Below are 27,732 nucleotides of genomic sequence, written 5' to 3' on the forward strand. Positions count from 1 at the left end.
GGAGAAGAGAGGAGGAGGCAGGAAAGGAAGATGTGTGTGTGTGTGGGGGGGGGGCACCTGGAGCTCATGTACAGGTGTAATGCTGGTCATCAAATGGTGGGGCTGGGGGCTAGAGGTTTAGGATGAGGGATGGGCGAATGGAGGGGTGGCAGGAGATACACTGAAGGGCTGGCGGGAGTGCTGGAGTGCTGTGACAGACATGCAGGTGGACTTGTCTAGCTCACGCCGCTTTCTTTGGCAGCATCTCTCTCTCACCTGCATGAGGTGGCTGTGACTCTGAGCCCTGGTCACAACTGAGCAGACCAGGAGGATGCAGCTGACCCTGATGTAGCTTTTCTGTCTCAAGAATCTGATTAGGGGCAGACGCTATAGTCAGAAGTTGTGGGCCCTAGGAACTGAAAGATCTTGTGGAATTGGGTGAATGCTGAGGCCACGCGGCAGAGGCTGTGTCTACGTTATGGAGAGTCGGTGAAACCAGGCGATAAAGTGGAGGACGCGCCCATCAGACACAGAAGCCATGAATGAAACAAACTGCTGAGAAAGCTGATGGCTGCCCAGCTCCTTTATGCTTGTCTGCTTACACATGGGACTATAGAAGAGTCCCCAGAATGAGGCCATAAGAATCTTGTGTACTATGAACAGGAGCTTGGACTTGGTAATTGGGGCATTATAAGCCGTAGAGTAATTAGATCTGATTTTAGAATACTTTCTCTGGCAGCTGTGTCAGATGACCTAAAAAAGGACAAGGCTGGTGGCAGGAGGGCCCCTACAATGGTCCATGCTAAGGCTAGTCTGACAGAGGCTTTTCCAGTGAGCACAGGAAAGCATGGACTAACCACGGTAGGAGGTAGAAATGACTGTGTTCAGTGACTGGTAAATGATGGCCAGGGAGGATTGCAGGATGCCTCCCTGGTTTTGCTGATATCTAAATATCAGCAGGTATGTCCTGGTCTAAGCCTGAGGTCACAAACCTGGTCTACCAGGAGAAGCATCTAGACTCAGCAAGCAGAACTCAGGTGTGAGATGGGAGTGGCAGAGTGTGTTCAGGGCAAGCTGGGGGGCCTAAGCAATAGAGAGGAGTCCACTGAGTCCACTGCAGAGGCCTCCTGGCCTCCTCAAGGGTGGTGCCAGCCTGATGTCTTGCCAGCAGGGACTTGAAGGAGAAGTGTTTCTTTAATTGAAATTTTTACTAATATCGTCTAGGTTCACATGCAGGTATAAAAGACAGTACCAGGTTTCTGGGTTTGCTAGGTTTCTCTCCATGGTAACATTTTGCAGAACTATAACATTACCACCAAGATACTGATGTTGACACAGTTCACTGATCTTACTAAGGTTTTCTCAGTTGTACTTGTATCCGTGTGGGTCTATAATTTTCCATATGGTTTTTGGAGAGATTTTAAAGAAGAAAACCAAATGACTTCTCGGGAGGTTTGTGATAATCAGGCCATCAGTCCTAGAGGCCCCCAGATGTGAACTTTTCCCTGACTTCTGCAGGTGCTAACCTGCAGCCTCTTATGGTGGCTCTGCAGTGGTAATGGGTCATGGGAAACGGTGCGTGCAGGTATACACATGCACGTGTGAGTATGTAGAGGTCACTCCCTTGTCTGTAGAAGTGGAGTGCACACTCTTGCAAGGGCCTACTCATTAATGCCAGTCCTTCATAGCTATGTACCATGAAAAGCTAGAACCGTGAAAATCTCAGCTAACCCAACCCCAAGCTGCATTTTCACTGAATTCCAATTGTATGCCTCATCCTCCAAGGGTGATGGTATTCATCTGTAGGTAAATAATGGATAGGTAAGTCCAGATTCGCCATTTACAGTTGTGCAATTTGTGTACTCTACAACTCCAGGGAGCACCATTTTCATGTATTCGTTATAGGTTTTATAGTTATTATGACGAATATCAAATCAATGGCAGAACAGCATCTTAAGTGGATCCTTTTTCTAATTTGCACAAAGTCTCCATATCAGCTAGAAGTGAGACTGTTAAGGCCAAAGAAGGAATAAGGAAAGAAGGTGAGAAGGAATGGCAAGGGGATCATGTGAAAACACGAATCCTAGAGCATCAGAAGAGTTGACTGGACATTCCTCTTTATGGTAGGATTCATTGCAGACTCTGGCCTGCTTGGAGGAGGCTTGCTTTTGTAGCTGTGGGTATTCTCACCCATATAACCCCTGTTATAGGAGTTATAGCAGGAGGAAGACAGCAGCCAGGCTTGGTGTTGAGTTCCTTTATACCTGGAGCCACCAATCAGGAGCAGGCCCAATAGAGCCAGATGAAGTCCTTAAATAAAGATTCACAAAGCAAGATGGTAGAGGCAACCTACCTCCTGGGCTTCCTCGTGAGTTCTGTTGGAGGGGCCAGGGGGAGGGCAAAGAAGGCAGAAAGGGAAAGCCAAAGAGAAAAATGGCTTAGACTGGCACCAGGAGGGTTGCAGTTAGTGGAGGACACTGGGAGTAGTCCTGGGGCCCATGGACCAGCCCCATTAGAAAGACCATCATAGGATGTGGTGTCCCAGGAACTTGGACACCCTACCATCCTGTCCTGCGACACAGGCCGAGGAACTTTTTACTTTGCTTTCCTCTCCCTAACTATTTGTCCTCTTGTAAGATGATTTCATTCATTGGCATTCTGCCTCCAGCAAGGTCATCTTCCCAGCCAGCCCATGGAAGAGGTGGGCCGGGCCAGCAGAGGTACAGTCATGGTGGGAGGGCTCACTGCCACTCTGTCCAGCTGGGCCACCCTGAACTTGATGTGCATTTTCTGCTCAGGAAACTGCTTCACAGGCTTCCCACCAGAGAGGATTATTGAGGGAAAAAAACACAGCAATAAAAAGGCTGAGGAGATTAACAAGATGAAAACATTAGCAAAAAAACATCAGTTCAGCAAGGTTTTCTGTAAAAACAGAAGAATGGGCTAAAAAAATGAAGCCTTTTCAATGAAAACCTCCCTTTAATAAAGAGCATTTGGCATTCTTGCTACTAATGATGGTAACATTAGCACTTAGCAGTTTGATAAGGGCTTCCAACATGCCAATTATCCGAGATATATCAAGCCCCAGGAGAAGAAGGTCAGTTCTCCTTGCTGACGCTCAAAGGCAGAGGGAGTTCCTCACACCCACCAGCCACAGTTGGGTGGGAGGGAGCCTGGGCTGCCTGCAGTGGGCTGAGGTTGGCCTGAATTCTCAGGGCCTGGGAGGCTTCCCTTTTTGAAAAAATTAAGATATAATTTATATACTACAAATTTCACCCTTTTAAAGCATGCAATTCGAAGGTTTTCATATTTTCACAGAGTTGTTAAGCCATCACCACTATCTGATTCCATAACATTTTCAGCTGATACCTGTCAAGCAGTCACTCTCCACTTCCAGTTCCCTCTGGCCCCTGACAACCACTAATCTATACTGTCTGTCTCTAAAGATTTGCCTCTTCTGGATATTTCATAAATTCCTAAATGGAATTATACACTGTGTGGCCTTCTGTGTCTGGCGTCTTTCATTCAGTGTAATGTTTTCAAGGTTCATCCATGTTGTAGCATAGATCAGTACTTCATTCCTTCTAAGCTGAATGATATTCCACTGTCAGGCTATACAACATTTTGCTCATCCGTTTCCATCCGTTGGTGGACCTTTGGGTTGTTTCCTATTACTCATTGGGGCTATCAGTGCCCAATCTTCCTGGTGAGTTAGCTGGAGAAGAGAAGCTGGTGGCACCTCCCCACAGAAGTGCCAGGGATGGACCAATGATGCTGTGAAGCTTCAAGGATAGGAGTGGCTAAGGGAGAGAGCAGTGTTTGCAAATGGGGTTCCTGGAACCCCGGGGAGATCACATTAGGAGCTACGCCTTCCCACCATCTGTTCAGTCAGAGGCCCTGGGAGGCCTTGAACTAGCTCCCTTCTGGTACTGAGTGGAGGCTTTCTTTGGGCTATAGAGAGACTTGCACAGGTGAGGTCAGGTGAGTGCAGTCCTTGCTTTCCAATCTGTTTTGTGCAGAGCATTTACTGGTCTCATATTTGGTGTCAGGCTAAGATTGTGTTTACAGGGACTAAAAATCTAAAAATCCCTGGTCAGGAGGACAAAGGTCTCTGGAAGCAGCAGCTGATAGCAGCCGTTCTCCCCACCAGTGCCAGTTAGCACAAATTTTGGCTGTAGGTGTGCCGACTGCCTATCTCCAGGGTGAGTGAGCACATCCCGACCGGAGAGGACTACTGGGAAGGGTCACAGGAGGCCTCTCTGACTCAGAGCCTCCTAGAGGTTGGCAGGGAGGGGCTGACATCTCTCCTCTGCCTGCCAAACATCCCCAGGGCTGGCGCAGAGTCCAGGCTGGAGAAAAGCACTTGGTGAGTACTAGGAGGGCACTGGAGGCCTCCTGGGGCTTTTGTAATGACATAGGGCTTCAGACCAAACAGACAGTGGGACAATCCAGCTGCTTCTGGAGCTCCTCATGGGGTTGCAAGTCCATACGCACATCAACTAGACCACGCCTGTCACACTGTGAAGGACATCTCAGACTGCTCGGGGCTCCAGGCATCGTGGAAGCCATTTGGAACAGGGAGATATAAAAACAAGCAGGGATTTTTGTTTCAAAAATTCTATTTTTAGAACAAGCTGGGATATGCTTGGACCCGACTGGGAGATCTAGTGCCGAGAAGGAAAGAATCCAATTCTGTGGGGGGATGTTGCCACTAAAAGCCATGTCTTGTGTTTCTAACTCCTCCAGCTCCCAGCATTTGGCTGGGACAGCTGCTGTGTAGAACCTCAGTGTGCACCGGGTGGGTGGCTCTGAGGAAAAAGGGACAGCCTTGGTCTCCAGGTTCCTGACTCACCTCCCAGAAAAGGAGGAGCAGGGCATTGTGGGCTATTTGGTGTGGTGTGTCTTGATGAGGATCCAGCAGTACCCTGAGGCCATTCTCTTTCTCTGTCCCCTGCCTACCTCTCCTGGTGCCTTTCCCGTTACCCCTGAACTACTGCCAGAGTGTAGACAGCAGATGGCTGGTAGTTCTCCCAGGCGTGCGGTAAAAAGCAGGGAGCACCCACTTACCTCCCAGGGCGTGCTCGGTCATACTGAGGCACAAGGACTCCAGCCTGTTGTTGATGTCAGGTTCAGTCACAGGAAGCTGGAATTCTGCAGGAGGCAAAGGGTGATGTTGGTGACAGACTCTGAGAACCAGGAGAAGGTATGCACAGCTCCACCCACCCCACCCTGGGAGGATTCTGGAGACTGTAAGGGTCGGTGTGGAGGTTAAGTCACACTCTGGTTTCAACCAATCGATGAGTCTGTTAGATGCACAGAGTCCATTGTGAACATGGGCGGCTGGAAGAAGAGTGCTAACTAAAAATAGCCGGTCAGAGTCAGTCTGTTAGGCCTCTGCTCAGAACCCTCCAGCAGCTTCCCATCAGGGTAACAGCCAACACCCTGCCATGGCCTGCCAGGCCCATGTGATCTGGCCCTTATTAACCCCTGCCCGTGTGCAGCTCTCCCCTCCCTTCATTCCATCTCCGGCCCTCTTCTACCCCAGGGTTCTTGCACTGCTGTTCTGCCCAGGATGGCGGTCCCTGAAAAGACCATGACTTTCTCTCTCCCTGCCTTCACATCTCTGGTTCTACTATCTCTCTAGAAAGGACTTTGTATGTGAGCAGAACTTTCCCAGCCCTATCCCTTTTCTCTGCTTTTTCTCCACAGCTGTCACCAACATCTGGCACATTATTTGCTGCCTGCCCTCAGTTGCATGCTCACTTCATTAGAGCAGGACTTGGCTCTGCTGCTCCCAGTGCCTAGAAGCAGGCTTAGTACATTTCTGCTCTGTTACAAGGAAATGGAAACCACAGTATGGCAAGTGCTTCTTCTGAGTCCACGACTGTGCCCAAGTGGCCAATTCTCACGCGGGACACAGAGTGACTGGCGAGGTTAGCTGGCTAACACAAGAACCCACAGAGGTCTGACTCCAGAGCTGGTACTCTCCTGCATGTGGCAGCGACTCTGGGTGCTGGTCAGGACTCTCAGCCTTCAGCCACTTAGAAGGTCTGAGATGTCTTCTGTGCAGGTTCTCGCTGTCCAGGACAATGCCATGTACATTCTGACCACTAAGCCCCCTCTACCATCTGGACCCTCCCTATCTCTCCAGGCTCCAGTCTCTCCTCCACTGGAGTGGGAGGCAGCCCATTCTGCTGGGGACCTCACGGTCAGTACCTCCCAGATCTCGCAATCCTGGGAAGCTTTTGAGTGTCTTTCACTGGCTTGGAAGCACCTTGCAGACAGCAACAGCACTTTTATATCGCTCTGAATCTCCCATAATACTCAGCCATGGCCTTCTGGCACACTTCACACATGTCTGTTGAGTGATGAAAAAGAAGGAAACTCTGACAGCTAAGAATTGCGAAATCCTATGGTGGGGGCTGGGGAGCAGACACAGTAGCGTGTGTTCTGAGGGCCTGGGAATCTCAACATTGCCACTGTCCTCATATGCGACTTGGGGAAACTTCTCTTTATTGGGCCATAGCTCTTCAGTCTGTAAGTGGGAGAAAGGATCCTGGTGGCCCAAGCTTGGGCCATTTCCTTGCTCCTTCGAATCTCCACCAGGGGGCACTTGGGGTGGAGGGCAGGATTACAAATGAGGTTAGGTTGGTGGTTTAGTGGGATAGGAAGTTGAAACCAGTGGCTAAACCAAAGTATTTGTTTTCCTTGATGAGCTATACATTTAGGTTTTCTCTGCAATCTGTGTTCCCTATTACTGGCTAATTCAGAGGCAGATGTCATTTCTGTTGTTTAAAATTCTTAGAGTAGATGGGCAAAATGGATCAATATGAAAAGCACTAGGGAGCAGATAGGGTTCTTTCTGACACAAGTTCCAGCATCAATGGGTTTGAAAGGCAACTGTGCCAATTCATGAACAGAGGACTATTGGGCTTTCCGGGGGAGCCAGGGAAAATGGAAGGGTCTCTCCCACCCCCACCTGCTGTTGCTCTCAGAGTAGGAACGGGGCAATTAGACAACCCAAAGGGAAGAGTATTTTAGTATTTTCATCCATTCATGTGAAAATCATATGCATGCAAAATTAGCAGCCTTCAGGGTGTGAAATCTATAAAATAGAAACACAGTTTTATATATAGCCAGTTAGCAAATATGAAAAAAAAAAAACCCTCAGCAATTATAACCATCCATATGCTCATTGTAAAATTTAGTTTACTCTCTAGCACTCCCCTTTAAACAAACACTGTGGAGAGATTTGGATAAATAAAGATGCTCGACATTTGGAGAGAAGTGTTTCAGCTGCAGGATTTCTTGCCAACACACAGCAAAATGCCATTTCCCAAGCCTAGGACTGCATGTTCAAAAAAGGGGGCTGAGAAATGCGGGGCTCTCCGCTCTAGAATCTCCAAACCTTAGTGGCTGCTCTTTTAGGTTGAAAGTTGGCATGGTTGCTTTTTCTCCCTCAGCTCTTCCCTCTGGTGCGCTAGGGTGTCATGACCCCCACCACTCTCAGTGGCTCTGAAAAATTCTAAGTCTTGGGAGAAGCCCATATGTTCACACTCCAGAGTTTCCTAATAGTGTGACTTTTTAATTGTGTATTTGATAAAAACAGATCCGTGGCATCTCCCCACACATACAAGACAGAGGGAGACCAGCTGGGTGGATAACAGCTTCCATCTCAGGCTAGAAGCCCTCAGCCAAGTGTGGCTTGGGTGGGCGGAACTCTCAAAGCCCCAGAGAAGTATTTGGGCAGCTCCTGCCACCCAGGCATGCACAAACCACCAGGATAGCTCTTGCTATGGCTTCTGCTACCCCCCCCCCAAGGGCTCATTGCATTTAGCTTGGGCCCCCCAGCAGTAATGGACCAGGCAGACATAGTTTTATGTCTTCAGTAAGGCAAGAAGGAAAGACTGAGCCTTCTCAGCTGTTGTGTAAAGCAGGCCTGTTTCCTTAACTCAGATGACATCTCTGAGAACCAGGAATTTTTCCCCTGACCATCAGACCATTCTAGTATTTAGTGAGGATCCCCAGTTCTAGGATGCCCAGGGTCTAGGCTGACCTGGGACTTTATAATTGTGCCCTTTCAGAAGTCCCACAAGTACAGATCTTTGCGCTCAGGCCCAGGGTCAAGATTCTGGAAGGGAGTAGCCATCCATTTCTAATGAAATGCTTCTGTAGGATCCACCTGGGGAGGGTGGGGGTGGGGGGAAAGCCCTTGTGACTTTTTCTTGGCAGAAACCAGCCATCCTAGCTGAGTCTCACACGTGTGGCACCTGTGGTGCAATTCTGCAGCTCTCTCCCAGTCCATGAGGCTGAGGTAAAGAGGCCAGGGTCTCTAGTACTTTAGAATAAGAAATGGGGTATTCCAAGAAAAAACCTCTAAAATTCTACTTTGCCAATAACAGCTGAGGCTACTTGTTGAACAACTAGGAAGGTCTTTAGGTTAAGTGATAACTGGGGTTGCCGGGAGGAGAGAAATCACGAAACAGAGGCTGAGGAGTATAGGACAGAATTCCTAAACCTGTAGAAGTTTGTGCTGTGAAAATCCTCTGGGACCCATACTTTCACAAAAAAATGATGAGAATATGGTATTAGACAGCATTGTCCCATCTTGCTCTAGCTTGGTCTCTCCGAATTTGATTTTCAGAGGCAGGGGAGCACAGGCCCAGCTCAGTTCTTGGCTGTGATACAACTGATTCATTCACCAACCTCCCTACCTATTATCTGCCAGTCCTGATCAGGATTGTTTGCCTTGGCTTACTAGAAGGCAGAGAGCAAATGCATATTAGGTACTTAAGTGGGTCCCGGTTCTGGTCTTTTCCTGGCAAAGCAGCCCCTTCCATTCCCCTAATGGACCCAGTGCATAGATGGTACTCTCCCTCTCCCCACTCTTTCAAAAGGCAATTCTCCAGAAGGAATCTGAAACACCAAGGAGACCATGAATGGTAACAGCTTGGGGCACTATGCTATCATGTATGCAGCATTCAAATGATGGAAGAAATAGTTATGAGCTCGTACATAGGGGAGGTTTGCTATGGTGAACGGATATGTCACAACATGAAATGTTGCCATGTAAAGCCCCTTATCCATCTCACATCTGGGCAGTGTAGCATCAAGGGTAGTTTGCAGATGGTTTTGTGAGAGGGAAGGAAGAGATGTAGTGTTGTGAGGCTGCCCAGCCTACCCTTTCCCATGTTTTTTTTTTTTTTTTAAAGATTTTATTTATTTACTCATATGAGAGAGAGAGAGAGAGAAGCAGTTTCCATGCTGGGAGCCCGACGTGGGACTCGATTCCGGGACTCCAGGATCGTGCCCTGGGCCAAAGGCAGGCGACAAACCGCTGAGCCACCCAGGGATCCCATGCTTTTCTTTCTTTTTTTTTTTTTTTAATTTTTTAAATTTATTTATGATAGTCACACAGAGAGAGAGAGAGGCAGAGACACAGGCAGAGGGAGAAGCAAGCTCCATGCACCGGGAGCCCGACATGGGATTCGATCCCGGGTCTCCAGGATCGCGCCCTGGGCCAAAGGCAGGCGCCAAACCGCTGCGCCACCCAGGGATCCCCGCCATGCTTTTCTTTTCTTTCTTTTTTTTTTTTTTTTCATGCTTTTCTTTTAAAGTCAGCCTCTGGTCCCTCGGCCCTTTCCTGTCAGGCCCTCTAGGTGGTGAGGAGCCTCCGTGGCCTCCCAGTGTTACACCAGAGCTGTTTTGAGATTCTCTCTGACTGGATCCCAAGGGTGGCTGAGCATGGGTCAGCAGGAACAGATCTGCTTCCAAGATGACGTAGTCATTCTGCAAGCAATTTCCAAACTAATTTTCCAGTTGGGAAAACACCATGCCTTTTGGGGGAATGTGACCACACCAGGCACCACACTTGTTCTGAGCTAAAGTCACTCCACTGGTGAGTGTTATCAGACCCTCTCTCCCTTGCTTTGGGAGGACCAGGTTAGTGTTTCTTACTCATGCCAGAGGCCAGTGAGAGGCAGCAATCTAAACTTAGTAGCTCTCTTGGTTTGTTCTGGGAAACATCTAAAATCTGTCCCTCTGGGAATGAATTAAAAAACTACCCCAAACATGTCCTCCTAGGGGGTCCACAAACCCTATAGATCCATGAAAGATTAGATCATCTTGCAAACTCAAGCCAGGTGACTGATCAGCTGATGCACAACTTGGGGGCTTGTTCTAGCTCCTAACTTGGGGGCTTGTTCTAGCTCCCAGACTTTTCTATGTATTCTGGAGACATTTAATGTTTTCCATCATTTTAATGGAAGTATTTTAAGTTTACAGAATCAAAACTTTCTTAGAATGAATTTTAGTCTTCAGGATTTACCCATGTGTTTTAACATGGATGTTCTGAAAACATTTAATGGCCAGGAGGAAGCCACTATACTGTACTGTAACACAGTTTTCTGAGGATTTAATTTAGGGTTTATATATCTCTATTCGATTTTGTGTTACTATTACTGCTGCTTGGGTAAAGATGAAAGCCACTTGGTACCTTCCTAATTTTGACTCCCTGATCTGATATGTAGAATTTGGTCCTGCCCCCTGGCCACCAGCCCCTAGACGCCTGCTGAACTAATAAGGATGTGCTGCTTTGAGGGTCAAGGCCCATCCCTGAGAAACTTTGTCTGGGCCTGGCTGAGGAAGTTAGATGGGCCTACTTGTGAATGAGGCTGCTTCCTCAGGGAGAAGGAAAACTGAAAATCATTATTAAGTGGCTGTCTCTGGGAGATGAGATTGGGCGGAGATGGGGAGAGGAAGGGGACAGTCACTTTTCCTTAAAAGCCCTTCTGTATTATTTGATTTTTTAACTCTGGGAACAAGAGGCTTCCTGGGCAGAGGGTAGAAATAATCTTAGGGTCCTAGTAGCCCTGAGCATGAGCAAGCAACAAAGGTGCAGATGAAGTATCTGTGTCTACAAATTCAAATAGTCCTCCTAGGGATGGCCCACCTCTTCCTGGTGGGTCTGCTCTTCCCATTTAAGATGGGCGAATGTGGGAAAGGTATGGTGAGAACAGAGGACTGAGGACTTGGAAGAAGCCAAAAGAAGGTACAAGAGGTTAAAAAGGAGCAAGAAGGCTCCAAGTGTATAGGGCCTGAAGGAGAAAGAGAGTGCTTGGCTATGCTAGGGCTCTGCAAGGTGGCTGGGCTGCAGTCTCAAGACTGAGGTCAGGGTGAAATATTTGTTCAAGGTGAAAGATCTCCTCGTGCCCAGAATGTCTTCAAATCTTGTCTAGATTCTCTTTTATTGGGAATGGATGATACATAATTCTGCATGAAAACAAAGGCTGGGACTGCATGACCCAGGGAGAAGACCTTCACAATCCCCAACTTTTATCAAATATTTCTTTCCAGGAAGCTACAAGTATCAGAACAGAGAAAAGGAGCTTTAAAACAAAAGGGTGCAAACAGGAAAGGCTCTAGAAGTCAAGAAGCAAGTTTAAACAGGCATCTGGACCATCTTCCTTTCTTGACACACCTTACTTTGTGGTGGCTCCTCACCTCCCCTTCCTCCTCTGCATCTCCCCACCTCTACTGCTGCCTTTCTCTCACTCCTTTATGCACACTCCTACCCAAAATCTTCCATACATTCCCCATGGAGAGTGGCTGGTGTCGGAGCTCCTCAGCCTTGAGTTCAGAGCCCACCTCATCAGCCACAATCTTTCTGGCTCCTTGGTCTACTCGGGGCTACTGCAGCCTGACCCTTTGGCTCAGCCACAGCTTCTGGAACTCACTGAGGCACTTCGTATGATTGCAGTCGTGTTCCCTTGTCTCCTTCTGCTTGTAACTCCACCCTCCTCCTTCCACCTCTTCATTCTCTGTCCCCTGAAGCTCAGCTCCAATTCAAAGAAATTTTCTTGCCCACCCCGGCCATAGTGACATTTCCTCTCCTGGAACTCCTATAGACTTATTGTACAGAGCATGTCTCTTGCCTAGGGTGGGTCTTTTCTTACAGGTACAGCACCTGTACCTGTCTGATTTTTCCCACTTAGAGAGTCATCAATATTGATGTAGTAATTGTTTGCATGGCTTTATATTACTCATGGATCCTTGAGGTCACTGTCTGCATAGATGAAGTGTGCAAGCAGTTGTTAACTGTGCATAACTCTGGTTACTCTGTTTCAGGAGGCATGGGGAGAGGTGCAGCTGACTTGAAGTGCACCAAGTTGCTCTTGAGCCAAGTAAAGGGAAGATGGCTGGTCCGATAAGTCACATTTGCAAGGTACTCCCAAACCAGAGGTAAGTCTCTTAGCTGTCAGTGCCATCAAAGTTTTCTCTTCTTCTGTTTCACTTTCTGCACATCCTCCCACATACACACAAAGCACACACACACACAGACACACATGCGCACGACACATGGAACCCCTCCCAACTCCCCCAGATACCCTCCAGTGATATCTCTGGTTTAATCAATCTAGAAATATGACTAGTATCAAAAATATCCCCGTCAGATTGCAACCGGCTCTGGGGCTCCATGTGCTGGCTCCCAGCCAACCAGCCGCTATTCATGCTGGCAAGGCACAGTTTAAAAAAGGAAAGGCTTCTATAAGCTCAAAAGAATGCGTGGTGACAGTCGAGGCTAAGCACTTTCCGGCTGGGTTCACAGGGGCATCTATTTTGGCATCCTGGCCTCCCCTCCATGTCAAGGGGAGGAGAGGGGGAGAGATCAAGGACAGGGCCTTACCTGGCTGCTGGAACATCAGCATATTCTGCGGAGAAGTGTGCACGGGCAACGAGCGGGTCCTTTGGACTGAGCTGTGGGTGCGGCTTGGCATGCTGTTGCTGCCCCCAGGATTGGCGAACCAGAGGTTCTAGTGAGAAATGCAAACGGAGAGCCATTAGTCCAGACGCCTTGGGGTCAGGGGAGGAGGGGGTGTGGAGCAGGGCAGCCAGCCAGAATTCAAGAGGCAAATACCCCTGGAGAACCCTTTGCTAACTTCTGGAAGAGGCCTGGCAAGCTCATGCTACACATCTACATATTTATAGAGAAGGGGTTTAGAGTCCATTCATTTTCTCCCCCTCTCCAAGCCCCAGGCCTTGCTCAACCCTAGCTTAATCTGGACAGCTCTCTTCCTCACTATCTCCGAAACTCTTTTTATTCCTTTTGTTGCCTTTGCTTTTCCTATCACTTTTTTTCAGATGGGAAGAGTTCTATAAATGTTTGCAACGAAGAGCACAAACTATTTCAGGGCTCTCAGTTGATTTTCTTTTTGAGAGTCTTACAACTTACTACAAAGCGAGGGGGAGAAAAAAGAATCTTTCAGCTGGCAATGAGCTGGCACACTTAGCTTGCGTTTATTATTATGCGGGTGTCCTAGTGGTGACTTCCTCTTGAACTGATTTGGGGCTTCCCACAACGGTCAGAAAGTGGGGCTTTCTCCTACGCTGTTGTATATGCCCTGGAAAATAAATCCTGCTCATTTTACCTGGAGCTGTTTTTCCTGTTTTTAAACCAATCTATCATCCCTTAGGTTTCTCATGACAACCCAGACCAACTTGTATCCCTCCGGTCCCAGCCCCAACCTGCAGAGCCCCACAAAGCTGGACACACTGATGGAAGGCATCGGGCAGGGTAGGGAGAACAGGACTGGTGGGTGAGAAGCCTTTGGATAGAAGTCAGCTCTAAATCCCACAGTAAAGACCTCTGGGCAGCCTGGCCTTGAATAGGCAGAGAATATTCCAATTCTCTCTCTGATAGCCTCTCAGGCTCCTCTTTGGATTTTCTACCACAGTTGGGACCATGACAAAGGAGCTATTTGCTGTGAATAAAAAGGCTAAGAAAGCTCCTTAGCTGCTCGTCTCTGGAACCCACATCTGGGAGGTGGTGAAGTCTGCTGGGGCAGGTCAAGCAAGGCAAATCCAAGATAGGTCTTGTATTTCCTCCTTAAGGCTCGAATGCACAGAGCCCCCAAGGTTAAAGGTTAAAGTGGTCATAGGGCATCTAATTAAATCCCCATGAAGCCAAGTGCAGCCAGGGCATTGCTCCGTCTCCCAGGGAAGACGTGATGGCACGTTGGTTACCTGGTTACCTCTGAGCACAAGGACAACTGTATCTCAGTGCAGCCCTCCTCCGCTCCTCTGCTCACCTTGGGGTCATGTAGGGATATAGACCCTGAAGCCTCAAGCCGAGCTTCAGGCTGCCCACCCTCCTCCCTGGGGCAGAACACACCTGTCTTCCTTGTTTCATGATGGTGGGGTTGGCTGTGGTGTTGCGCTGGGTGGAGCTGACAAATCCACTGGTGCCCAAGAGGCCAAGGCGGGCAGAAGGGACGTTCCGGGAGGGGATCTGGTACTGGCGTGGGTTCCGTCGGCCCATACCGCCACCCACAGAGCCGGCTGTCGGGAGGGAGTTGGACTGCCCAAAGCCGCGGCTGTGAGAGAGAATGGACAAGTGAAACCCTGTCAGTCACCCGCAGCCCTTCCCAAACCCCTGGCTGCCGGCAGGATGCCTCCTGGGAATCTGCATATGTGTAGACAGTTCGCAGGTCTCTCAGGGGCACAGGGTAGTTCTGTATCAGGAAAGGGCTATGATTAAAATGACAGCTAAGAGACATCTGAGAGTGACCACTCTGTGCACCATCCTGGGCTTTTTACATTGATTCTTCAGTCCTCATGAGACAACCTGTGAAGCAGGTACTCTCTCCCGTTTTACAGCTGGGGAAAGAAAACAGAGGGCTTTGCAATTTTGTAAAGGTCCCACAAGCAGTGGGGGATGGTGCTAAAATACGAGCCTAGGAGGTTGACCAATGTGCTTTTCAGCTATCTCCCATGCTGGGTCCCAGGGCCCTGAGCACTTATGTGCCTGGCACGAAGCCACACAGCACAAAAGCCGCAGAGCCAGGATCAGTGCTCCTTCTGTCACCCCACAGTCTATTTCTGATGTTGCATAGCACACTTGCAGAGAGTAGCCTGGGAGCCCCACTAGGATGTGAGCTCCAAGAGAGAAAAGATGGTGACTGTCCTCACCAATCCTGCATGTCCCATGCCTGAATCAGCTCCCAGCACAGTGAATGCAGGCTGAATGTACGAATGGGTCTCTGCCATCATGATGCTTTTCCCTGTGGAAGACTTGACCCCATGTCTGGGGTTCTGATTCCCAGGTTGAGAGTAGGGAAGGAGAACGGAGATGATGTTTGCAAGTGCTCTGGACCTAGGACATCGACAGCTCCCTGCTCCACAGAGCCTCCCTGAAGAAAGCCAAAGAGGTCCTGTGTTCTCGGAGGCCGCCAGGGACCCTTGGCTTCGCATTCGGACACTGTGCTCCCACTGCTCCAGTGACCTCAGCGCCCAAGAACTCATCCTTCTCTAACATGCCTCAGGTTCTGGGACAGTACACAGCAGCCAGTAGGGTTTCAGGAACCAGCACATTCCTTCCAAGAAGAGTCAGCTTTAGTCATTTGCTGATCTTTAACTCGAAATGCTTTACCTCCAATGGCCACAAGATGGAACAGACTTGCTTTCCCAGCCACACAAGGGAGGCCTATACTAAGCCTGTGAGGAGACAAGGCTGACGTAGTTCAAGCAGTTGAAAATGATGGGGGTTGGTGGGGGGGGTGGTGGTGGTGCTGCAAAATGGTCATTTCTTGAGGAAGAGGTGTGTGTGTGTGTGTGTGTGTGTGTGTGTTATCTAAGCCATTAGCACAGTTGATCTCAGATAATGTTTCTCTTCTCCCCAGAATGCCTATATTTCCTGGCGGGGGAGGAGGCAGAGAAGAGAATTCCACAGGTGAGCTGGCTGCAACTCATTTCTGGGCTTGTGTCATTCCACTTCCAGGTTTTTGTGACCAAGAAAAAGATTCCTGATTCCTGTCAGGGACTCACCTACATGTGGTGAGGACACTTATGGGTTCTAGATCTCTAGCTCATCCTTTTTCCCACACCTTCTTTTGGTTTGAAAGAAGAAACTTGGGCCAGGAGAGGGTAAAAGTAATTTCACATGATCTATGAGACCTCTTTTGGAGGAAGGACAGTCTGAGATCTAAGACAGGTGGAAACAAGGATGAAAACTTGTCCTTTGGTTTTTTGGAGTTGGAATATTGGCCACCTGGCAGATGATTCAGTATTCTAAGACTTTATTTAGTGCAGATAGCTTTTTTGCTCATTTTCCTTTTTGGTCGGATTTTTAAAAAGTTATTTCATATGCAAAGTACAGTAGTCAATGAGTGATGCTAAAATGATCTGTGCTTCCAGGAAGGCAAGATTATATTCTTGAGCAATATGATGTGGGCAGAGGATTCTGGTATGGGACACTTAGTCACTGAAGAAATGATGGCTCTAGAGACTCCTATAGTTAGGATGCATGAGCTGGGCGGCACGTGGCACATAGAGCCCAGCACATTTTGGGGTAGGGATAGGGGATAGAATTTGGCTAAGTCATCTTTCTAATGACTGTGGGGCCCTACTGTGACATCCTTAGTTGGTTATTACAAAGCCAGAGTTGAGGGTTACCACTGCTGGCAACCTTAGGTTACTTCAGACCACTAGGCTTAATGACCTAATCATTCTTTCTGGGGAGAGAACAAAGTGACAATTCAATGTTCATTTCTCATTCTTTTGCTCTGTCCATCTGTGTCTTTCTCTGCTTGCCGAAATCTAGCCAACTGATTTCATTACCTTGAAATGCATGAAAAGGCTGATAAAATAACATTAATAAGAATCACTTAATTTGGGATTTGTGATCATTCAGGCAGGGGCTGGGCTGCAGTTACCTTTGTATTATGGGAGAAACAGATTTTCAAAGCAGATTAATAGCACAAAAAGATCCCAGAAGTAATAGCTAATGAGAACAAATTATTTTTCTAGCACTTTAGCAACTTCCAATTGAACATCCACAATTGATGATTGAATTCATCCTTATCAAATCAATAACAACAGGTCCCTTAAGATTCCAATACGGCAAACCTTGGGTAGCCCAATACAAACGTTAGTTAATAACACTCCAGAGAGGTCAAGGTTAATGAGAACTCTGATATGGACCAAGGACAAAACAGAGCAGACAGAGGCAGGGGATGACACTTTGGGGAGAAGCAAAGCTTAAAAAGCTGTCTTCCTCTTTATCCTCTAAATTCCTTCTTCCTCTTGGAACTTGTGTCCTGAGGGCCTGGTTTTGCAAGAGGGGTCTGGAATCTTGTCCTCTCACTTGAGAGATATATTGCTGCCCTTATAAGAAGAGAGAGAGAGAGCCTGGGAAGGCAACGGTTCCCAGGGTAGCAGGCCTGGCCTTTCACCTGGGTCCCTGGGAATCCTCAGGGTGCACAGGTGGTCCAGTTCATCTACCCAGGGAACTTGAGGGAGGGAGCTGCCATACAGCATGCCACTCTGCCTGACTACTTTTTCGGCCTGGCATTTGTAGCGGTTAGAAGAGCAGACTCTGCAGCTGGTGCTGGCCTGCCTGGTCCAAATCCTAGATACCCCTGCCTACCGATTCCTCTGTAAATTGGAGTTAATAATAGCAACTCTACCTCATATAGTTGTTGCAAGGATTCAATGTATTAATATTCCTAAAATGCTTGGATACCACTTGGCACACGGTAAGTGCTAAATGTTCGTTTAAAAAATAACAGTGTTATATATGCTGGAATGTGATAACACTTTAATTTTTACATTAGTCTTTAATGAAAACTTTTCATAAATCCCAACTGTCCTTATCTCCCTTAAATAATATAAAGCAGTGATGTTTTAAGGCACACTTATGCAAATAAATGCCAGAAATTTTAACAACACAGAGCTTCTACATATGCACTGAGAAATTAATTCAGAACTTTTTAGGTGCAAACGAAAAGATTATTTATCTGCTAATGTTTAAAAATGTAAAACAGAAAGTTGATTTTTCAGGATGTTTATACCATCATTCTTTTGTCTCCCCCCCCCGCCAAACTGTCTGTCACTGTTGAAGGCTTCAGGAACCTACATCTCCCCCCTTGACGCCTCCCCCAGATTGTCACATTGTAATTCACCTGTAATATGCAATTGGATTCCTCAATTTAAAACCAGATTAAGGTAATGGGTTCTAAAGTACAACAAGGCTTATTTTTAACTGCATCCAAGAAGCTGAAGTACTATGAAAAATCAAGAATGGTACTGCTCCACTCTTAGATTGCAGCTCAGACCAAAATAGACCAGCATTGGGCTCTTCACCCTGCCACCAACTATAATTAGCTAGTCTGCAGCGAGAAGAGAGAAAAAAATGACACTACCTCGTAAGGTGCTGATAGAACAACCCATTTTTGTCCTCTCAGGGCCCCCCTTTGTGGATAAGTCACAAAGTGTTTTGTGGGCATTCACTCAATCATACCCATCTCCCCTTGATGCCCATCTGGACTATTATCGTCATTTTGATCACGTAAAATGCGTTACAGAAGATCACGTTCAGTTTTCTTTCTGGGAACACGTTCTCTCTGTAGCCTTCTCCCAACCCCATCTGTTTAAGAAATGTGATCTGGAACTCCCCACGGGGCATCTTTGTGGACAAGGAATGATGCCCTGCCATTGTCCTGCCCAGGGACCCAGGCAGGCAAGGGTGCACCAGGGAACCACCAGGCATTGAAAAGAATGAAATCCCAACATACTTTCTTTGCTGTCGATATCCTGATATGTCTAGAAGGGTTTTCCGAGGGAAAGACCGAAAGAGCTTCTGCACCTGCTGTTTCCATGACAACAATCTTTTTTTCTGAGTCTCTGTAAATGCCTGCAAAAACAAACAGGACTTTTTAATGGGTGGCGCAGCCTGGCATTAGGGGGAGGAACACACAATTAATAGGCGGGAGGACATCAGAGTCTCTGCAGCTGTCTTTTCTTCACCTGTTTCCCACCTGGTCCAAACAGCAGTCAGTTTCACTTGGGAGCCATCTGTACTGACAATGCAAGTTATTTGACATTGGAGGTACCTGGTAAAGTATATGCATTAAGCTTTTACAACGCTTGTTTTGGTTGCATTTCTGGCAGATCCACACTCACCTTCCTCTTCCTGACTCTATTCTGGATTAACCAGGAATGAATTGCAAAATGGATTGTTAAATACTCTAGCTTTTGCAGGCCCCCTTTATTTTCATAATCAATGGAAATGCTAAACCATTCCAAAAATCAATCTGCTTGATGGTGTGTGGTTAGCCTAGAGTGGTCTGTAGGTTTTCAAACAATGGAGTATAGTCTCTGCTATCCTATCCTATCCTATCCTATCCTATCCTATCCTATCCTATCCTATCTTATATACTATAGATCAGGTTTGGTGCGCTGGGGTTTTTGTAGGGCACAGGGCTTTGCTGAGAAATCTCAAGGGGCCCCATACCCTACAAAAATCCCAGTGCACCAATCCTGACCTAAACTTTGCCTAAAGTCTAGGAAAATGGGTAGATCTGATGCCTTCTCAAATATTTTTAGTAAAATTGGCATTGAGGGGGAGTTTTGCCTGCTTTGTAACACACTGTCATCTATATCTTTTTTTTTTTTTTTGTACGCTAAAGCCTGGGGGAATGACTTTACAGGGGTAATGAGTCCCTAAGGCAGAGACTCTCAAATCTGTCATATAAAATCCCTCAAGACTATTAAATGCAGTTTCCTAGGCCCCTTCCTACACACCTAGAGCCTGATTTAATAGATGCAGACAGGAGTCCAGAAGATGTTTGCAGCAAGTGCCCTGGTAATTCTGTTGCAAATGGAACATGGACATGCAGCATTCTAGATGGTTTGAGGATCCTACATGCAATATAGGAATGCCCTGTCAGGTGCCTAGAACTGTGGCCCACAAGTTGTGAGAGATCCATCAGATTTGATTGATTAGCAGTAACAGTGATGGAGATAACATACCCATATAGTTTTGTCAATAAAACGTGAATTCCTTTAAGTAGCAATAAACTATTACTTAGAGTAGCAGACTATATGACTCTTTCCCATAAAGGAAACAGATTCCTTAAATAGAGAAAACATGACAGCTTAATTTTCTCCTGATGACATTTAATCTTTAAGGTTCTAAACATAGGAGAGCTATGTGAACAAAAGCAAAAAGATGTTAGTTATATTGTGAAAAAATTATTGTCTTGCAAACCCCTTCCTCCTGGATGACCTTAGCCAGGTGCCTTTAAGCATATTCATCCAGGAGGGCTACCCAATCAAGGGACTCCAGGCCTCCCTAAAGAGGTGGACACCACATAAGGTACATGGTGGGATGGTCTCATGGGTACGAGGTGAGGACATGGTTCTACTTTGTGGTCCCTTCTCATTTGTTGGCAATGCTTGGCGAATGTCCAACTATACACGGATGCCTCTAAAAACCTGAAAGGCAAGCATTTCTGCTGGACGAATAAAGAAAGAGATGGATAGATTCTGCTTTTGACTGGCTTATTCTGCCAAAGTTTGAGTGAGAACACAGGATGCAGGGTTACTAATCTAGATGACTCGGGAGAAGAGAGTCCAGTGCAGGTGGTCAAAGGAAGGCTCGGGATGTATGATATGGGCAGGGCTCAGATCCCTGCACACCCTTAAGCAAGTTCCTTTACCTGACACTGTTCCTTCTAAAAACCCAGGATAACATCTCCCTCAAAGAGATGTTGTAAGGGTTAAATGAGATAACACATGAAATGCACTTAGACTACGTAGGACATGCCTGGCTCTTAGTTAATGGTTCAATAACTGTGGCTCGTAGATAATCTAACCAGGTTTTTGTGGTTGCACAGACCAGCCCTTTATAGTGGTGGTATATGCCATATTTGGCATTCGACAATCACCTTTAGTCCCAACAAATGACTTCAAGTTCTTAAAACTATAATACCGGGCTGGGTCTGGAGCCCAGCCTGAAGGACAGCTGGCCTGAGTTTCCAATTGACAAAAGAGGAAATGGCTCACTTTATAGACAGGCATTCAAAGTGCCTCCAAGGACACCACTTCATACATGACATGTCCGGTGGTGGCAAAGAACATCCAAGAAGATGGAAATATTTATACCCTGCCACCACCCAGGGAGGTGAGCTCATTCACTCAGAACTGGGTATCAGGCTTATTTAGTTCCAGGCTGCAGATAGGATTAAGCCCCTCAGCCATGGTTGGTAAGTGTGATGGCCACTTCTTGGTCCTGGAGATTGGTCCTGGAGACTGCATCTGAGAGGCATGGAGAGGAGCTAGATCATGGCTGGCAATGAGGGATTTCCAAAAGCTGGTCTCTGTGTGTGCCTGCAAAGTAGCCCTCCATTGTGAGAGCTCTGCTACCAGCCAGGATGGCTAACCCCTCACCTCAGCCATTCTACTGGCAACTCTAGATTGGGCTGGTAGCAGCGTCCTCAGGGACTGGAGGGGATGGAAGCTTCTATTATACAGATTGACATAGCCAGTCAGCCACTTCTGAGTCTTCTTTTCCTGTCAGGGCCAAACCAATGAGTCTGTCTAGAGGAAGATGTATAGGATATGCCCTATAGATTTTGTGGCTGCATCAAAAGGCTCATAATGGGTCAAGATCCCATCTCTATAGAAACTTCTCGAGATGGCGAGGAGGCAAGAAGCCAGGGATTATAATCCAGGAGACAAAGTGATTGATCTCAGAAATGAAATTCAGAACTTTCCTTTCCTCCCTTTTGCTGCTCTAGGGAATTGGTCCCTTTGATCCTGGGGAGGAAGGAAGGTGTCTAGGTTTGGTCAACACCCTCCCGTCCAGTTAGCTAAGGAATGGCATATTCAGACTGTGAAAGGGAGTCCTGTTTCATGGAGCTCAGGTGAAATTCAGCCAGGGATGGAGACTGCGTGCTTCAATGGGGCCTCAGAGGGAGAGTGTGTTCTGCCCACATAGAATAACCTGAGCCTGTGGAAAATTATGCAGACACGTTTCCTCTTTCTTGAACTAAAATAATAAGTCTTGCACAACATTTTCCCTTCCAAAGCAGAGTGCAGGCCCCTCCATCCTGACATAAATTCAGGCAAGCAGACATGGCATGAGCTCCTTTCTGCTCATGACTCCCATCAGCCAGAGGCTCCTCTACTGCAATTGGGGCCGCCTGCCAGCAGATGAGTCCATGCGGTGCCATCTTTGCATTTAATCACTTGGGCAGGCAGGGAGAAAAAAAACCCAGGCATTTCCTAAATATTCTAAGGAAATGGAAAGGAGAGCCAGGCTGCCCAGGGAGGGCATGCATGATGGCAGGAAGGTGAGAAGCATCAGGCTACAGCTTCAGGGCTGGCGGAGGCCAATTAGGAAGTGTGTGCACCGTCCAACAGAGGCAGCTGGAGGGCTCATTATTTTGTCTTGTGGGCTCAGCAGACTTGAGGCAAGATGGAAAGTAACTTATAATGCGTCCTCCAGTATCTTGAAGGCTAAGTGTGAGCATGGGCATGGGAGAGGAAGCAAGGCTCTAGTTTGCTTTACAGAAGTTTAAATCCTCCCCTGCTCAGGCCCCTCAAAGCCCACTCCAAATGTTCCTAGTAAGACAGAGCCCTCCAAAGGCTGTTCTCTCTGCCTGCGGCATTCCTACCTCCTTACATATTGAGTCTTTACCACCACAACTGCAGCTTGCCTTTCGGGCCCAGCTTGGAAGCAATTCCTCTGAGGAAAAGCCATTTCCGGTTCTGGGTTTGGTGGCCTTGCTCCTCATCTGGGCTCCATGGGATGCCCGAACAGCCTTATCTTCATGTGTGTGATCACCTGGTTTTCTTTTACCTTTCACTACCCTCACACCATAAGCTAGCTACCTAGCCAGGGACAGGGCCTAGGCATTTAATCTAGATCCACGGAATGAAGGAGTTCTAAAATCCTTTAACACATCCTTGCCTTCTCTTCTTCCTGTCGCTTTTTGCTGGCCAAAACACTTGCGGTATCAGGATTAAAAATACCAAAGGGTGAGTTAGGGGCTGGAGAGAAGGCCACACAAGAATTTGCACTGTTGAGAAAGAAAATAGCAAAAAAGGGAGAGTTCAGGGGATTGTGGGGCAGTGGCTGGGAAGGAAACCCAGAAGGAGACCATAACCTGTTTGTGAGGGTACTGGGTAGTCAGATTGTGGACAGGTGGAGGGCCTAGCGAACTGGCCTTAGACAGATGTGCCTGTGTGGCAGCTGGCAGGGTGGGGACAGTGTGAGCGGTGTGGTGAGGAAGGGGGACAGACCTCTGTGCTGGGTGTTTCCCTTCACTGCACTTCTGGGGCTCTGAATGCCAACTCAGCAAATGTGAGCAGAGTTAGGGGCCTTTACCATCTTTTTTTTTTTTTTTAAAGATTTTATTTATTTATTCATGAGACATACCCAGAGAGACAGAGAGAGAGAGAGACAGAGAGAGAGAGAGAGAGACAGAGAGACAGAGAGGCAGAGGGAGAAGCAGGCTCCATGCAGGAAGCCTGATGTGGGACTCAATCCTGTGTCTCCAGGATCATGCCCTGGGCCAAAGACAGCGCTAAACCACTGAGCCACCCGGGCTGCCTGGCCTTTACCATCTTATTCTAACATTAAAATTCCACAAAAGACTTCAGTGCTGTGAAGTTTATCCAAAGCCTACACTGTGACTCTTATCTCTGTGACTCTTTGGAGGGGGTGCTCCCAAAGTCTTGGGTCTGAGGCACAAGCCCCTGTCTCCACATGTGCTTCAGGGCAGCTTCCAGGGAAGGTGGCTGCCCTAGCCAGCAGCACCCAGGATCCACCTGGCTCCATCAGGGAGATTGTGCTAGTACTAAGTCTAATGGGGCACAGCTCCAGCCTGCCTCAGTCCTTCTTCAAAGGGACATGTTCCTATAAAAATCCCGAATCGAACCACACAGAACATAACACAAACACATCATTTCTTTTGCACACTCTCCAACCTTCTCCCAAGTTGCCCTGAGCCAAATGGCAAAATATCTCAACACAAAATTTTAAAGACTGTTAAACACCAAGGCTAGGTGGCAGGGCTGTGTGATAACTACCTGCCAGGCTTAGTCACTCAGGGATTCTTCTGGCACCAGAAGTTTCTCTCAGGCATTCACCCTCACATCAGAGCTTAGTCTGGATGACTCTCTAGATACCCAAGTATCACAAGCTGTTGCTTAGGTTTGAAGCCACCATAGCCGAGTTCTGCCCAGAGTATTATTAATGCCTCTCTACCCTTCAGAAACAAGTTGTTGGAGACCCAAATGATCACATCACAGAAATGCTGAGAACCCTTTCTAAACAATGAGACAACAATTTTGTGAAACCCATTACTACTCACCTCATGAATTAGACACTTGTCTATGAGCTGTAAATAGGAACTTATATTTTCCTCATCAGGTCTGGAGACCAAGAGCTGTGTGCACACTGTGAATTAAAAAACAAAAACAAAACAAAAAAACAGAAAAAAGAAAAGAAGAGTTAGAAACATGTATACCCATTCTAATCTCTGAGATCCGCCCCCGATTTCCTTTCAGGACTAATATTTTGAGAAGTATGTGTGCCTGTGGCTTTACGTAAGGTTCACAAAAAAGGCCAGAAGACTCCTCATTCCATTGAAGTCAAAGGCTTGGTCACCACAGGAGCCCTCGCCTCGAGAAGCCCCTTTGGTTAATTCCAGGCATACCATTCTATATTAAGCCTTCTGCAATCCGGCCTCAGACAGACACTCTGGGAGAAGAAGAATGTGGCCATGTCCTGAGCTCCATCTCTGAAAGAGGCTCCTTTTGAGAAGGTAGTTCAAAGGCATCAAAGACCATCGACCTTATCAGAGAGCAATCTCCATAACTTGCCGGATGAACTGTGCGCCTCATCTGGAGGATTCAGGCTCTTGCACATCTTTGAGGCTGTGAGATGTGTGGGCACACACAGGAGCAGGATGCCTGCTCAGTCACTGGAGAGTTATTTTTTCAAAGTGATAACACACATTTAGACACCCACAGGTTCACTTACACACTCAAGTAACTGAAGGAATAAAGACAGAGCAGTACTCTCTGTGGGTAGAGTACACACACCCCCTGGGCTCTCCCCGGGCCCACTAGCGTGGCCTATTCTAATCTCACCCTGGAGGCTTTGATGCTCTGATTTTGACAGAGGTGTTTAGAAGGCCATGGTAGAGGTGGCTGGACAAAAGATGTCAATTAAAAGTGGAAATGTCGGGGGATCCCTGGGTGGCGCAGTGGTTTGGCGCCTGCCTTTGGCCCAGGGCGCGATCCTGGAGACCCGGGATCGAGTCCCATGTCGGGCTCCCGGTGCATGGAGCCTGCTTCTCCCTCTGCCTGTGTCTCTGCCTCTCTCTCTGTGACTATCATAAATAAATAAAAAATTAAATATATATATATATAAGTATATATATAAATATATATATATATATAAAGTGGAAATGTCTTGCACTTAAGCTCGAAACCTGAGCATCATGATTCCTTCCTCTCCCTAATCCCGCCTAACCAGTCTGTCACAATTCCATTTATATCGTATCTTTGCACAGAGATTCCCAGTATATAGCATTGTTTGTAATAACAAAAACTTGAAAACTACACATACGTCAACGTCCATTAATTGGAGCCCTGTTAAATTATGCCTTATGCATACCGTGGAACAGTATGGAACCTTGAAAAAAGAATCCGGGGGCGCCTGGGAGGCTCAGTCAGTTAAGCATCTGCCTTCAGCTCAGGTCATGATCTCAGGGTCCTGGGATCAAGTCCTGCGGCAGGCTCCCTGCTCAGCAGAGTCAGCTTCTCCTTCTCCCTCTGCCCCTCCCCCTGCTCATGTGTTCTCTCTCAAATAAATGAATAAATAAAATCTTAAAAAGAATCAGTATGATATTGATAGAAATATTAAAAAATATAATGTAGAAAAACAAGGTGCATAAAGACATGTAAACAACACCTGTTTGTGTGTAAAAAGGACACTCGTGCTTGTATATGAATATTATAAAGTTTCTGAAGGAAGAAGCCAAGCCTGTTTAGAACACGCACCTCATGGGAGGAAGATGGCAGGGCCTGGGGGACCGGTTATTCTTCACTTTCCATCATTTTGTTTAGTTTTGATTTTATGCTGAACATGAATTTATTGTGTAATTAATTTGAAAGTAGCTCAACTTTAAAAAGAAGCCATGCCAAAGGAGTTTGGATCCTCTGAGGACAGAACCCACCATGGATTACACTCAGGTTTCCACCCTCTACATGTAGCTTCATCCATGAGGTCATCTGTTCTAATCCCACCAGCAAAGAACCCACTCAGAGGTAGGAGGTCAGGAGGTTAAGAGGGCTCAGAGGTGAGTCGGGGGAGACCAGGGACTCACCCTGGCCATCAAGCTGACTGGCCTCTCAGCTCAAAGGGATGCTACAAGTTGTCTCCTCTGAACCAGATTTCTATGGATCTAAGTCTTTTTTAGGGCATGTATACACAGGGAGTTTCTCACTGCACCTGTAAGACTCAGGTGTCCATTTCTTTTGGTAAGAACTCGATTCTTTAAAATGATTGGGCAATAAAGAAAAAATTGTTTCTCCTTCCCAAAGGAGAAGTAACTGGTATTCACTACATTTTAAAAATAATCACACTTTCTTGTGAAACATTCAAGTACAAATTATTCTAGTATTGGACTTTTCAAGGACTATAATCAGGGCAGCCCGGGTGTGATCCTGGAGACCCAGGATCGAGTTCCACATTGGGCTCCCCGCAGGGAGCCTGCTTCTCTCTCTGCCTCTCTCTGTGTCTCACGAATGAATGAATAAAATCTTAAAAAAAAAAAAAAAAAGGACTATAATCACATAATCACTGTGCCATGCACAGGGGAGGCACAGGGCGGTCCAGGTAGAAAGAGTGCTCTTACCCAAAGGACCACATGAGAATTCTATCCTTCTCTCCAGACAGGCACAGGGCATGGCTGTGGTGCCTTCCAGGCCTGGTCTGTAGTAAGGGCTGACTTCTGCCCGCAGGCCCAAAGGCCCAATGAGCACTCACTCTACTAGGAGGGCCCAGCAAGCCCTGGTCTGAAGGAGTGGAAGAGAAAGGAGACAGGGTTGAGGAAGAGGCCTTTAGGGGTCAGAGGGATCAGAGTTCAGATCCAAATGATGACCTCTGAGCCTCACTCCGATCATCTGTAAATGGGCTAATGACATCAACCCTGACAGGTTGATCCAGCATCCGGGGAGCCCCTCAGGAACCAGGAGCTCTGGTTAGTGGTGGTGAGTGAAGAAAAGGGGGAGGCGTGAGAATCAGGCTCTACCTTTCCCCATGACTCGTGTGAACTGCCCAGGGAGATCCCCCTCCGGCAGGGGGGCGACAGCCATCTCCCCATCACAGCTACTCAGCTGGTGTGGCTGCAGCCCACCACTGGCCCCAGCGGAGGCGTTGGCCGTGGCACTGCTGGCCGAGGCACTGTCTTTGCAGTCGGGGCTCTGGCCCTCAGGGCCCATCAGTGAGGGTGGGTGTGGAGCCTGGGGCTCCCGGTGGCGAGCCTCGGGGGTGGTACTTGGGGAGCTGTAGGCCTTGATAGGAGTCAGGATCATCTGGTGCAGTTCCTGGAGTGGGATGCGCAGGTTGCCCCCCTCGATGATGTCCTGGATGGTCAGAGGGAGAAGACCTCTGTTAGCATCAGCAATGGGGGTGGCCTCCCCCTTAGTGCCTCCCCTCCCCCGCCCCGAGTGGTTCCCAGACAGGACTCCCAGCTGCTGGCCCCTTCATCACAACATTCTTTGGAAATGCAATCACCTTAGTTTTATCATTCTATTAGACCAGGTAGAACACTTGGAAAATACAAATAGGCACAATGAGGAAAATGTACATCACCTGAAAATCCTACCATCTAGAGGTGATCACTAAAATGATTTTCAGATAAAGGGCTAGTTTCCAAGATCTATAAAGAACTTATTAAA

General features: G+C 47.5%; 2 protein-coding genes across 5 annotated transcripts in view; one reads left to right on the top strand and one right to left on the bottom strand.

Moving 5' to 3' along the window:
* GCH1 (GTP cyclohydrolase 1) overlaps positions 1-27,087 on the top strand; it is a 123,184-nt gene extending 96,097 nt beyond the window's left edge. Inside the window, exons 8-10 of one of the 2 annotated variants that reach the window (XR_005988376.1) lie at positions 12,106-12,219; positions 15,657-15,706; positions 24,331-27,087. The gene's annotated coding sequence lies outside the window, so the exon portion shown is untranslated. Of the gene's footprint in view, positions 1-12,105; positions 12,220-15,656; positions 15,973-24,330 lie in introns of those variants that run through there. The other variant, XR_005988375.1, reaches the window with a different exon arrangement.
* The window catches only part of SAMD4A (sterile alpha motif domain containing 4A), a 216,508-nt gene that overhangs the window by 4,857 nt on the left and 183,919 nt on the right, over positions 1-27,732 (bottom strand). For all 3 annotated transcript variants that reach the window (XM_041758695.1, XM_041758696.1, XM_041758698.1), the window contains 6 exons: positions 27,084-27,417; positions 24,135-24,220; positions 18,549-18,667; positions 14,150-14,351; positions 12,665-12,791; positions 5,047-5,130 (listed from right to left, as the gene is read on the bottom strand). In XM_041758695.1, coding sequence (XP_041614629.1) covers positions 5,047-5,130; positions 12,665-12,791; positions 14,150-14,351; positions 18,549-18,667; positions 24,135-24,220; positions 27,084-27,417 — 952 coding nt within the window. The remainder of the gene's footprint in view (positions 1-5,046; positions 5,131-12,664; positions 12,792-14,149; positions 14,352-18,548; positions 18,668-24,134; positions 24,221-27,083; positions 27,418-27,732) is intronic.

This window comes from Vulpes lagopus, chromosome 6, assembly GCF_018345385.1.
Source record: "Vulpes lagopus strain Blue_001 chromosome 6, ASM1834538v1, whole genome shotgun sequence".
Lineage (NCBI taxonomy): Eukaryota > Metazoa > Chordata > Mammalia > Carnivora > Canidae > Vulpes > Vulpes lagopus.